General features: G+C 39.1%; 1 protein-coding gene across 1 annotated transcript in view; it reads left to right on the top strand.

The window, feature by feature from the left end:
• The window catches only part of LOC131046804 (protein NEDD1), a 55,617-nt gene extending 42,528 nt beyond the window's left edge, over nt 1-13,089 (top strand). Inside the window, exon 7 of the mRNA XM_057980589.2 lies at nt 12,640-13,089. Coding sequence (XP_057836572.1) covers nt 12,640-13,089 — 450 coding nt within the window. The remainder of the gene's footprint in view (nt 1-12,639) is intronic.
• The last annotated feature ends 459 nt before the right edge of the window (nt 13,090-13,548 follow it).

The following is a 13,548-nucleotide window of genomic DNA, read 5'->3' on the forward strand; positions in this document are numbered from 1 at the left end:
GCTTTATGATGTTCAAATCATCACTGTAGGCATAGACACCATCAGGCTGATGCATATCAATGAAGAAGCGACAATTGAAGTTAAGCTTAAACTGAATGATTCCAGTTGACTACACAAGGCAAGTCTGCAATCAACAAACTGCTAGTAGTATGGATATACGAATTTCACAATCAATCAAGCACATTTCTTCCACTCATCTAATAACATGAAATCAAATATGAGAAGTATAAAGACCATGCAAATTGTCGAATCGACCCATAAATTTCACCTTTTCTTCAATGAAGTTTAACAAGTCTTTTACAACAACATCTTGGCAACAATCTTTGCCTTCTCTCTCTACTCTACTCTAATTGCTATTCTATCAACTAGCTAATCACCTTCTAACTACTCTCTATCTACCAACTCTATTCTATTCTCTAACTGCTTCCTATTTCCTTCTAACTGCCTTTACAAAATGAAATGCCAGGGCTTATATAGTGCCCTCACTACAATTCGATGGCTTAGATCAATTCGAGATCAATGGCCAAGATTCAATAATGAAAACCCTAATTAGGGTTTGTTACAACCATTACATAACATTTAATGCTTGACCAATGATAAAATTGTATTGCTTGGACACATGTCCTCTCTGGAAAATTCCACCAATGAATAGCTGGGGTAGGTACATCGAAGTTTGTGCCACCTTCCATGAGTTAGGTACATTGAATTTGGACATGCTGAGGTGGACCACACTGATTGGAGAAGTGATGACTAGGATGCCACCTCGTCTGACACTTGTAACTTGGTAGATATTCAACTTGATGTTGTTGAGAAGCTAGCTTTAATTAATTCATCTGGAACTATCTGCTTCTTCAACGAACCCTTGCTCTGACTTCTTTTTCTTTGCTGTGCAGGACGATTGATGTACCTCGCCTTGGAATGCTGGATTGGAGAAGTCGCCCTTGATGACGTTAGTCCAAAGAAGGCCGTCCTTGTTGATGCTAGACTGGAGGAGGTCGCCCTTATCCTTGCTTGATCGTCCTTGATCTGGCTTGATTTTCCAACTCCGGGATCTCCATTTGATGCCTACACAAAATATTAAAGTTAGTCTTTTGAGCATCAAACCTCAAAGCATGAAATTTAAGACCTTTCAAAGGTAAAACTTAAGATATTAATTTGAAAAAAGCCATGATAAATCAAGAATTACACATTTTCAAATTAATAATGAATGGAATTTGGATCTTCAAGACTTAGATTTTACAAAATTGCAATGGGATCACAATAAGTCTTGAATAAGAACTTCAAAAATGATTCTTCATACCTCCTCTTTGATTGCTTAAGTACAAAACCTTGGCAAAAGATGAAAGAAAACCGGATTTTGATGGACAAGGCTTAGTTTATAGTCCTCCCTTGGATGAATCATGCCTCCTTTAGCCTTCAAAAGAGCTCCACCTTCCACTAGCTTCTTCAAGATCTGGAAATTCGCCTCCAAATGTCTTCAAAAATCTGGAAATTATCCTCCAAACTAGCAAGAAATTCGCCTCTCCAATTTGCTCCTCCAATATGAATTTCGCACTTAAAGGAATGATTGAATGATTTGAAATGTGAAGCAACACTCCTCAATATATAGAGCGCTCACCTTCCACTTACCCATGAGGCCGACCTAGCAAATCAACCCAAAAAAAAATAAATGAAATTGCAAAAGGAGGGGCCGACTTGATAAAATGAATGAAAATAAACCTCAAGCGCTCCATTTTCAATTTTAATTTAATAAAAATTAATTTTAAATGCCTTAATAATAATAAAAAAATCGATTTTCTAAGGCTTAAAATTAATTATTAAATACCAATGCGTCTTTCATTAAATGCCAATTTAATTAATTTTTCAAATATTTCGAAGTTGGTAATTTTGGCATATAATGCGATATGGAGGATATCAATGTTGAAATATGGCAAAAAATAATGAATGCCATTAACTTCGCTCTGGTCCCTTGGAGAGGGACAGGAGCGCTTTTGTAATTTTGGTCTTGCATTCCTTATTTTCCACGTTCAAAACTTCATCTAAGCTTTCCAAAATGGCACTTTTAATCGAGTTTAATTCATTGATCTCTAGAAGGAACGTGCTTTAGGACATTTTCGCTTTGGTCCCTTGGAGAGGGACAGGAGCACTTTTCACTTTTGTCCTTAATCCTTCATCTTTAAATTTGTCAATTCACGTTGTGGGGCTAGCAATGATCCCTTTCATTCATTCCATGCATGCTTAACTCGTTTTTGCAAGGCAAAATTGATGTTCCAAAGATTTTTGCCTTGGTCCTCCAGTGAGGGATAGGAGCACTTTTAGAAAATCACCCTGGTCCTTCAGAGAGGGACAAGAGCACTTTTAGAAAATCGCCCTGGTCCTTCAGAGAGGGACAGGAGCACTTTTGCCATTTGTCATCAAAATTTGCAAATTTCGCATCTTAAATCCACCTTGAGGTCTTTTAAACATCCCTTCAAACTTGTGCCTTGGCCTAGATTTGTCCAAAATTGGCGAGGAAGGCTAGATAACATGTTTTCGCCCTGGTCCCTTGGAGAGGGACAGGAGCACTTTTGCAATTACAAGCTTACTTGTCCTTTGCTAGCCTTCCAAATTATCTTCAATGGGCCAATCATGCCTTCTTCCATTCATTTTGATCACAAAACTTGCCTTGTCTTTGCAAGAAATTTGTACTTTTTAGAAAATCGCTCTGGTCCCTTGGAGAGGGACATGAGAACTTTTTACTTCTTGGCATACTTCTTTGTCCTTTAAAACCCTCAATTGCGTATTAGGCATAAAACATCATTTCTCCCTCCTATCCAAGTTAGGTTTTGCCTCAAAATTTCAAACAAAGATGAGAATCTTGTAAAAAACGCCATGGTCCTTTAGTGAGGGACAGGAGCACTTTTTGTCATTTGAGTTGATTTCCTCCTTTGTGAACCACTTAAATTATATTCAATGGATAAATCATGTTTTCCTTGGTCTCTTCAAATCATAAAATTGTCTTGATCTTGCAAGAACAGTGCAAATTTGAAAATTAAGCTCCGGTCCTTTAGTGAGGGACAAGAGCACTTTTTGTCTTCTAGGACAAAAGCTCCATCATTTCATCTTGAAATTCCTTTGCTAGGGAAGATATCATCTTGTTATACGCCATGAATAAAAGTTCAAGTCCAAACAAGGTCTAAAAATGCATATATAAAGAAAATCGCTCTGGACCCTTGGTGAGGGACAGGAGCGCTTTTACCTTTCTAGACAAAAACTCTATCATTTCATCGTCTTTAATCAAGTCTGGATGCTCTATCACATTCATTTCGTCCTTCATCATGCCTTTGATGTTTCAATTTGATCAAACAAGGTCAGGAATGACTCCAACAAGCTTTTTCGCTTTGGACCCTTGGTGAGGGACAGGAGCGCTTCGCCTTGGACCCTTGGAGAGGGACAGGAGCGCTTTTCGCTCTGGATCCTCAGTGAAGGATAGGAGCGAAATTTGACTTTTTGAACTCTCTATCAAGATAATTTTATGGAATATAACATTATACTTTAAGTTATATTCCATATATACTTTCAGGATGTTTGAGAGTGGTTTCAGACCTCCAGGAGTTATATTGCAAAATCTAGTTTTTTGAGGTTTTTCAGTTTCCAGACTTAGCCAAATTTCAAGATCAGGACTTTCAGACTTAGCCAAAATTTCAGGATCAGGACTTCACTTAAGCCCGACTTGCTATCCATGTGATCCCCTTGGCGACACTCAAAATGCAAAGGCTAACTAACAAAACCCTAAAAGACCTAGAAAACAAATCCTAAAAAGTAAAAAAGCAAGGGTACCCATTTGCAATGGGGCTATGTGTGAAAACGTCACAACAGGGCCCAGGGCGAAATTTTGAATTTTCCTTATTTTGCAGTGAAAAAGATCAAGTTTTGAACATGAGTGAAATAAAGACATCTCCCTTTACCCGCCTGAGAAAGTTTCAACTTGAAAAGATAAAGGACTTTGTTGAAAACCTAAATTTCGCTCCTGACCCTCTCAGGAGGCCTGGGGCGAAATTCCTTCAATCACCTGTTTTCCTGGCAAAATCAAGTCAAGCTTGGGTATGGATGAGAGAGGAATAGTGTTTTCTTCCTTGGAGAGGAGAAATCAACTTGAAGTGATGATGGAACAAGCATGAATTGAGAAATTCGCTCCTGACCCTTGTTGAGGGTCCAGGGCGAAAATCTCTATTGGAGTCATCTCTAGCCTTGTTTGGTCAAATTGAGATGTCAAAGGCGTGATGAATGGTGAAGTGAACATAATAGAACCCCCTAACTTGTTTGAAGATCAAAAGATGAAGGAATTTTGCCCAGGAAAGGCAAATTCGCTCCTGGCCCTCTCAGGAGGCCCAGAGCGAAATTCTCAAAACACCTCTTTCTTGCAAGGACAAAATGATTTTTTGGGTTGGAATGGATAAGAAAAGGTATGTTTTATCCTTTGAAGATGATTTGGATGGCCAACAAAGAAGCAATCAAGCTAAATAAGGAAAGTCGCCCCTGACCCTTGCTAAGGGTCTAGGGCAAAAAATCCAAAATATGACCTTTTTCCTCCAAAGTTGAGTAAAGCTAGGCCTAGGAATAAGCTTGAAATGATGTTTGAATTGCTTTGAAGTGAAAAGGGATTGTTAAGAATGAAAGTTTTAAGGCTAAGGAGGAAAATCGCTTCTGACCCTCTCAGGAGGTCCAGGGTGAAATTTCCAAATCCTCCTATTTTCCTTGCAAATTGAGACAAGATCTTGTATTCATGATTTGGCTGGGGAGAAGGCATGATGTTCTTTGCCTTAGAAGAGATTTCAAGTTGAAAGCATGAAGAATTATGCCTAAAACTCAAAATTCGCTCCTGACCCTCTCAGGAGGCCCAGCGAAAATCTTAAAATCTCCCATTCTGCCTTGCAAAACGAAATCAAACTTGGTTTGGGAGCAAGAAGAAAGATATTTCCTGGCATTGTGAGGTGGATTGAAGTTGGAATGATCAAGAATTTGCTCAAAAAACTCAAAATCGCTCCTAACCCTTGCTGAAGGCCCAGGGCGAAAATTGCAAAATCAACCTATTTCCTTTGAGTTTTGCTAAGACAAAGATGCACTGGGGTAAAAGTGGCCTTTAAAAACATGATGAATAAAGATTTGCTTCCAAAACTTGATGATTCTAAGCCAGGGAAGAAAAAACGCTCCTGACCTTTGCTGAGGGTCCAGGGCAAAAATTTGAAAAACTCTTATTCTACCTTGCAGAAACAAGGCAAATTTGGATGGGATGGATAAGGAAGGACATTACCTAGTGATGAATGAAAGTTTCAACGAAAGATGATGATGGATTGAGTCTGATTTTCAAAATTCTCTCCTAACCCTTGCTAAGGGTCCAGGGCGAAAAACTTTGAAGGAGGCTTTTCTTGCTTGGTTTGATTGAAATGAAGTATCAAAGGCATATTGAAAAGAGAAATGAACATGGTCTTGCGTAGTGAAGAAGTTTTTAGATGAAGAAATGAGGATTTTTTAATCAAAATTGCAAAATTTGCTCTTGACCCTTGCTAAGGGTCCAGGGCAAAAATCTTTCAAACACCTATTTTGCCTTGCAATAACAAACCAAGCATGCATGGAATGAATGAAGAGGATTATTGCTTAACCTTGTGAAATAGATTGGGGCTAAATGATGGAGGAGTAAGAGAAAATTTGAAAAATCACTCCTGACCCTTGGTGAGGGTCCAAGGCGAAAAAACCCTAAATGCACTTTTCTTCCAAAATTCAAGTGAAATCAAACCCAAACTCTAGTAAAAGATGCCATTTAAGATGCCTAGGTGATGTTTTGGACGTGTAACAATGAGGTGTTCAAGGCCTAATTTGAAAAATAGCTCCTGACCCTTGCTAAGGGTCCAAGGCGAAGTTATTGGCATTCTTCATTGATACCTTAGTCAAGCATTGATATTCCTCAAATCCCCCAAAATTGCTAACTTCGAGGCCTTTGGAAAGATTAAATCAAATTCGCATTAAATTAGAGGCATTTTAATTTAATAAATTAATTTTTGACCTTGAAATAATCAAAAGGGGCATCTTAGAGACATCTAAAATTAATTTTTAAATTAAAATTTATCAAAAAGCACTCAAGGCATTATTTTGCCTTTATTTGGCAAGTCGGCCCACATTTTTAAAGGTTTTTTTTTTTTTTTACCTCTTTATTAGCAAGTCGGCCTTGGGGAAACAAGAGGTGAGTGCTTTATATAAAGGGGATGCTTTGTTCAAGTTTTAATCATTCATTCATCCCTTCTTAAATGCGAAGTTGAAGTGCGAATTTGAGGAGTGAAATATAGCATGTTTGAGGCGAATTTCTACTAAGTGTGGATACTAAGGAGGGTGGAATTTATTCTTTTGAAGCTAGAGGAGGCGCAATCCATCCAAGGGAGGACTATAATCTAGGCCTTGTCCATCAAAGTCTAGTTTTCTTTCATCAGTGTCAAGTTTTTTTTGAGTACTCAAGAGGAGGTATGGCAAAATTATCTTAATATCCTTATTCAAGACTTAATTTTTTAGGCATTTTTTCTAGAAAAGTCTAAGTGTTGATTAATTAATTAGGAAATGAATAATTCTAGATTTATCATGAAATTTCCTAATTAATATCTTAAATCCTCCTTTTGAGTCTTATTTTCTACCCTTTAATGCTCAAGGACTAATTTTGAAATGTTGTGTAGGTGTCAAGATGGCGACTCCAAAGGCCGGAGTATCTACTAGTCGCCCAACTCTCATCAAAGAAGATCAGAAGAATGACGAATTGGAGACCAGGATCGTGTCCAAATGGAGTAATATTGGAGACACCAACCTAGGCAACTTCAACGTGAAGAAGTTTCGAGAGGTCCCCTACATTGGCAAGCCATCACCTGTTGCGAAGAAGATAATTGAAAGTGGCATCATCAAGGCGGCTGGTTTCCCTCCCGCAGTCAAGTGTCATGAGCTGATGATCGAGTGTGCCCGCCACTATGACTCACAATCAAGGACGATCGTATCTAAGGACGGGAACATCTTAGCTTACCTTTCAGAGGAAGCCATAAGTGAAGCTCTTCATCTTCCAAACCATAAAGATATGATTTAAAAAAGCTTAGAAGGAGCCAGGTCAATCTATGAAGATGATCCCGATACGTGTCTGAATCTCATCAATAAGAATTGGTTGCTCAAGAGTCGGCCTTGCCTGAACAAGATTCCCAATACGCCACATAGGATCGATTTCTAGGAGGAGTACAAAGATTTGATAACTTTGCTCAATCGAGTTACAGGGGCCCCTCAAGCCTTCTTCTTCGAAAAGTGGATGTTCTTCTTCATTCAAGTGATAGTCCAAGGAAAAGGAATGCTTCATTGGGCCAGAATCATTAGCAATTGTTTGGACGTGCAGTTAAGAAGGCTAAGACCCACCAAATCATTCCACATGAGCTCATATGTTATATATGCTTTAATCAGAAGTTTCGAGTATGCAGGGCTACCTCACAGAGGAGTGATCGGAAGAGGACCCGGAGAAATAAGGGTTTGTGATTCTTATGTTCATCTGCATCATCCGCCTAGAAGTGACTACAAGTTAGTCAATGACACATTCACGATGAACATTACCAGGATATTGCAAGGTGGGATTCACAATCGTCTGTCTCTGGATACACAAGACCTTGTGAAGAAGTATGGCGCCTGGTTCATCCAATTTCAAAAGTTCACATACATCAGAATTCAGGGGTGTCCTTCACCTCCCTACATGTTGCCAAGATATCCAACAGACAGGATAGTGCTACTTGAGGTGACTAGATAGTTGGTAGCTTATGCGAAGGCATCTAGACACAAGCATGGAAATGGAATTCCCGTGCCCATCATATTGGGGAATTCAGTTGAGGTGTGTCCTAACACTCAAGCCTCAGAGGATGCAGAGAAGGAATTATCTTTATACTCATTCTCATTCTTTGCCTCGTGGGAGAATTTTGATCCTCATGGTTATATGGAGGAGACAGTCGACAGGAAGTACAAGCATGAGTTTCAGGTAGAAGACTTTTGGATGAATCTCCCAAGTGATTTAGAGGTTAAGAAAAAGATGCATTCCCGACTACCCTTAGATCTCATCAGGAAATGCAAAGTTTATAGAGTAGCTGATCAGGCCCAAGATAATGGTAGATACCTCCAGTCATCTTACGAGAAAGAGGACAAGGAAGTGAAAATAGATTGGAATGAGCCCGAGGTTTTAGACCTGAGAGCTTTGATGGCTCCTGTTTTATCATGCACTCGCAGATGGGTGGATGTACAGCATTAGAAGTTGAAAGAGCAGAATGTATCAATGACATTCACTTTGGAGGCAAGACGAGAAGAAGGCGAAGCAAGCGTGAGTGAGAATACTTCTCATTCCAAAGGCTCAAAGAAGAAATAAAGACCTGAGAAAAGGGAATCCACCAGGAAGAAGCAGAAGGCAAACCTCGATCACCCACCAGGCACATCTTCTTGACATGAAAAGAAGGCAGATCGGGAGAAGATGGTATATGAAATTGATGAGTCTATGGAATCCATGGTACAAAATGACAAGCAAGAAAAGGGAAAGACACCTCAGCAGTCGTCGAGTCAATCTCCCCAAGTTGATGCTAATGAGCTACATGAAGAGAAGAATGATGATGAAGCGACATCTCCTTTCTGAGAGGATGGACCACTGCTTAAAGAAATACAAGTAAAGGAAACAAGATCCGCCATTCCGGATTGGTTAAAAGAGAGACTGACAAGGGTAGTTGTGGTTGAAGAGGAAGAAGATGTATTTGATTTAGAAAGCCTTATAGGGAGTTCTCAAGAGGTGATAGAAAAGAGGAAGGCCACAAAAATGTCCAAGGTAATTCGAGATGAGACAGGATCCAGGAAATTGCAAGTAGCTATGCCAGTAGTGGACAAATATGAGGGTGAGATTCTTGCAGATGAGTATGACTTAGAAACATTTGAGCTTGGTCCACTTACCACCGAACAAGCGATGGAAGAGGCAACTGATTCATTTGAAGCACTTAAAGACAAACTTAAAGAAGAAATGGAAAAGAATAAGAAGCTTGAGAGAGAGGTCGGTGCTTGGAGAGGCTATTTTAGTCATCTCAATCAGCCCTTGAGACGTCGGGATCTAGCAATATCTCCTTTACAAGCACTCCCTCTTGAATCGGTTGGCGAGGCAGAAAGGGTCAAGAGCTTGGTTCAACTTATGAGCTCTTGGATTGATAAATCCCACACGGTAGCCGTTGAATTTGCAACAAGAATGATGAAGACAGTTCATCGAGCTATCCAGGTCCTTGAGGTTATCCATAATCTAATGATAACTGTAGCCGCTTTCACTCACACTAGAGATGTTATCATTCCTGTCCTACAAGTAATAAGGCAAACACCAAGACGGATCCTGGCACAAGAAAAGATAATGGATGGAGGAACCCAAAACCTCCTACAGTGGTCAACTCTTCTCCAGATGAAAGAGGTCCTTTTTGAAGACATCAACACCAAATGCAGTCAAGTTGAAGGTATCATCCATCCAATTCAAGATAGGGTGTTTGAAGTGTTGTGTACCATTCTTGGCAGGCGGATCGAGATTGAGACAGATGTGGACATCCAAGAGTTGGAGGAGAGAATCAAGGTCATCTTTTGCAAAGAGGGGAACGTCATCACAGATGAGCAACGAGATCAGATGTTCACTACCATGTTCCTGATTGAGAAGATCAAAGAACTTGAACCTGGATGGGAGACAGCTCTTCTCACTGCTTTTGATCAAGTCCTTCACTTGGAAAAACGAATGAAGAATCTTCCTGAGATTCCCATTGCTGAGATTGAGGGAATTGTGTCTAGATTCGTTGGATATGCTAAAAAGGAGCTTAGGAAGGGGAACAAAATTCTAGATGAAAAGTTGTTATAGGATGATGTGGCAGCTTAATTCCTATTGGTCTATGTTTCTTCGATATTTGTGCCAATTAAATATTGGCTATGCATTTAATAATGTTTATCTAAATGGGGACCTTTTTTGTAACAAACCCTAATTAGGGTTTAGGTGTCAAAATCTCAGCCGTTGATCTTCTTTTGATCTGGGCCATTCATTGTATTTGGGGATGCTATATATACTCTCACTCATTTTCATTTTGGGAGAGTTTTTTTAGAAGTTAGAGAAGAGAGAGAGCTTAGAGAGAAGAAAGTTATTGTGTAGCAAGATTGAGTAGTGAAGAAAGAATTTTGAACAATTGTTGTCCATTTGGCTTTGAGATCAATAAAATATTGAAGTTATGGTGTTTTATTGCAATACTTGTGGCTATCTTCATGGTTGTTTATTTTCTTGAATCGCTCTCAGTCAAAGTAGTATTTGAGTTTAAGTTGGAAGGACTAAGTGTTGTGCTTGATCTTTGGTGAGATTCACGTTCCAAACCACTAGCTTCTTACTGATTGTAAGGACGCCTTGTGTGGTCAACTGGAAATATTGAGATTGCTTAAAACATCAATCATTTTTGGAAGTATTGATATGTATCTCTATGAGAGTATCTATATCCTTGATGATTTGAAAATTACTGAATTACCTTAGAAAATCGCATCAATTCCAGTAGAGTTGTAATTTCTTGGCAATACTGAAATTGGTAGAATCTTACCAAGCCTAGCCTACATTGAGTCATTCTTAGGATTAGATTAGTATTCATCCCTTGAAGCCTTTGTCTTTTGATTTTTTTTTGAAAAAACTTGTTAGTATTAGGAAAATCCTGTTCCGGTAGTCAAACGAGAGTATAATGAACAAGCTTTCTTTGGAAGTACGTAAGGCCCCTTGAAGAAACAGCATACACAACGACCACTGGTGCTTATCCACACGTAGAGATCCTACAACGAAGAACCTTGAAGCCATCCTGATTGATCCTTTTTCCGCAATATCTTCAGCATTCAGAGGCTTTATTCAAGAGAGGATAAGGTACCATTTGGGTATTTTATTTTGTGTTTGGTTGTGTACAAAATACACATCAACAGACAGTCTTGCACCAGGATCTGTTGGTGGAGTATGTAATGTCTCCTTTGTAAAATATAATTTAATAATAAATAATAATAATAAAATTTAAATACAAAAGAATAAAAATAAAAATAAAAATTAAATTAAAATATAAAAGAATATAATTAAATATAATTAAAATTTGATTAAAGTTAATGAATGGACAAAAGGCATGAAATGATAAGTTGTGATTCCCCCAAAGATGGGGTATAAAAGGGAGAAGAGAACTCATTAAAGGGGGGATAATTTGGGAATCAGAAGTGCAGATCTGATTTAAATAAGAAGTGCAGATCTGATTGTGAAAGGTTGCGTCCCTTTCAAAGGGTAGAAATAATGAAGAGTTGCACTCTTTCAAAGGGTGCTAATGATGAAAAAGTGTCTCTTGCCAAAGGGCATACATGATGAAGAGGTGTGATCTCTCCCTCACGTTGAGAGATATAAAAGAAAGGAATCAAAGCATCCAGTGAATTACCATTGATCAGGTCAGATCTGATCTGTTATTAAGTTACAGGCAGTAACATATTTGTTCTTGGTGGTATGCATGGGGATGTGCTGAATATGTATGCTTAATATATGAAGCCTGATAATAGTCTTATGCAGAATTTAGTAGTAATATTAATATAGACTGCATTATGTATGACAGTCATACTTAATTTCATACACATTCAAAATACATGAAAGACTATTATATAAATAGCCCAGTCCTTAGTCTTCCACTAATGCCTAAATAGGGATAGGGGGTTTGTGTAGGGAAAGGCGGAGTAATTTGGTCACTAGATGGGTAAATCCCAAGATGGGTAAGGACATATATTTTTGAAGCCTTGAGGGAGAGTCCCGAGATGGGCATAAGCTTATCTTCCTATGAAACCTTGAGGGAGCCCGCTTGTAGACTGTTTTCAAGCGCCCTAGCACAGTAATTCCACCATCTTACATACGGTTAGGGAAGAAGTGAGGGTGAACCCTAAATTTAATTAGTTATTTATTGCATCATATATACTTCTAGTCTCAGTAACCTAATTTAAGACATAATGATGTGAAATGATGTATGTAACTATTGGGAAAAATGTAGCGTTCTAATAGGGGACATTACAAAGTACGTGAGTTGTTGCAGTGTTCTTCAACATGCAGACAGAGTGTTGAACGTGAGGCAGTCTTGCACCGGGATCTGTGGTTGAGTGTGTGTATGAGAAAGTTTCAAGAGGAGCTATGTAGTGGAGTTGTGGAGCAAGAGTTCTTAATTGTGCAAGTAGAGCACCGAACGTGAGGCAGTTTGCACTGGGACCTAATAGTGTTGGTAAGAGGATTTGTGTAGAGGATTCGAGAAGTTGAAGATGGAAAAGAGGAAGAAGAAAATGACATTTGTCATTGGATGAATTTTGAGGATTCTTGTGCTTGTGAGAAGAGAAAGTAGACTAAGAGATAGAACTAGAGAAGAGTTGATAGAGTTGCAGGGAATGGGTAATTTTTCTAATGATGTTTTGATTGTAAGAAAGAAGGAAGATGCATTATAGTGCCTTGCATGTGGCACAAAAGAAGAGAATGCAGTAGAGGACTTGGAGGGTCCAATATTTGATGAAGATGAAGAAGAGTTTGCAACATAGACATGTTTGTTGAAAGGCATGGAGAACTAGACCGAGGAGGTTGCAGCAGAGTTGAAGATGGACTTTGAGGATCCCTTGTTTGATGAGAAGATTAATCAAGACGAGGATGTTATCCTGGAAAAAGAGGAGATTAGAAGAATCAATAGCTTCTTGGAAGTTGAACTTTGGGAGATTGCAGAAGAGGCAAGTCTTTGCGAAGGCTTGGAAATGTTGACAGCAGAAGTGCAAGGTGAAGAAAGGGTTGCAGCAGCAGTAGAGGTAGAGTGGTTGGCTTCAATTGAAGATAAGGGAGCATGTCTTTGGAAAGGCATGAAAGAAGAAAGGAAAGAGATTGTAGTTGTGGGTGGTGTTGCAGCATATGAAGATGTAGCAGAAGTTAAATGTCCTTTGGAGGGCATGAGGATGATGGAGAACGTGGAGCAGCCGACCATAGAGAGATTGGTTGTAAAGCAAGAGATATTGAAGGAAGAAAATATTTAAGATGTTGTAGTAGAGGATGCTAGAAAGGTGTATGATGAGGTGGTAAGTGCAAAGGAGATTGTAGAATGCATTTGGTTGAGGTGACTGGATTTGGGTGGGTTAAAACCCACAAAGAAGAGAAGAGGAATGTTGAGTGGAGTAATATTGGAGGAGGTCGGATTATGGTGGAACATATTTTATATTGGGGAAGAGTAGTGCAAAGAAAATATGGTGGAGGAGGTCGGATTATGGCAGAGTTGGTTCCAAATTAAGGAAGAAGAGTGTAGAGAAGATGTAGTCAATGGAGAAGGATCTTTGTTCCAACTAGGTGTTGGAAGAGACAGAACCAATTGGAGGTACCTATTATAGTGATGGGGTTCACTGAAGATTGTTGGCAATTTGAAAGGGTGGCTCTATCATCCAACTCCATTTTGTGAGACCAAGCTCACAAAAGTTTCCTAATTTGGGAGTGTGATGCAC

This window comes from Cryptomeria japonica, chromosome 8 (assembly GCF_030272615.1).
Source record: "Cryptomeria japonica chromosome 8, Sugi_1.0, whole genome shotgun sequence".
Taxonomy (NCBI): Eukaryota; Viridiplantae; Streptophyta; class Pinopsida; order Cupressales; family Cupressaceae; genus Cryptomeria; species Cryptomeria japonica.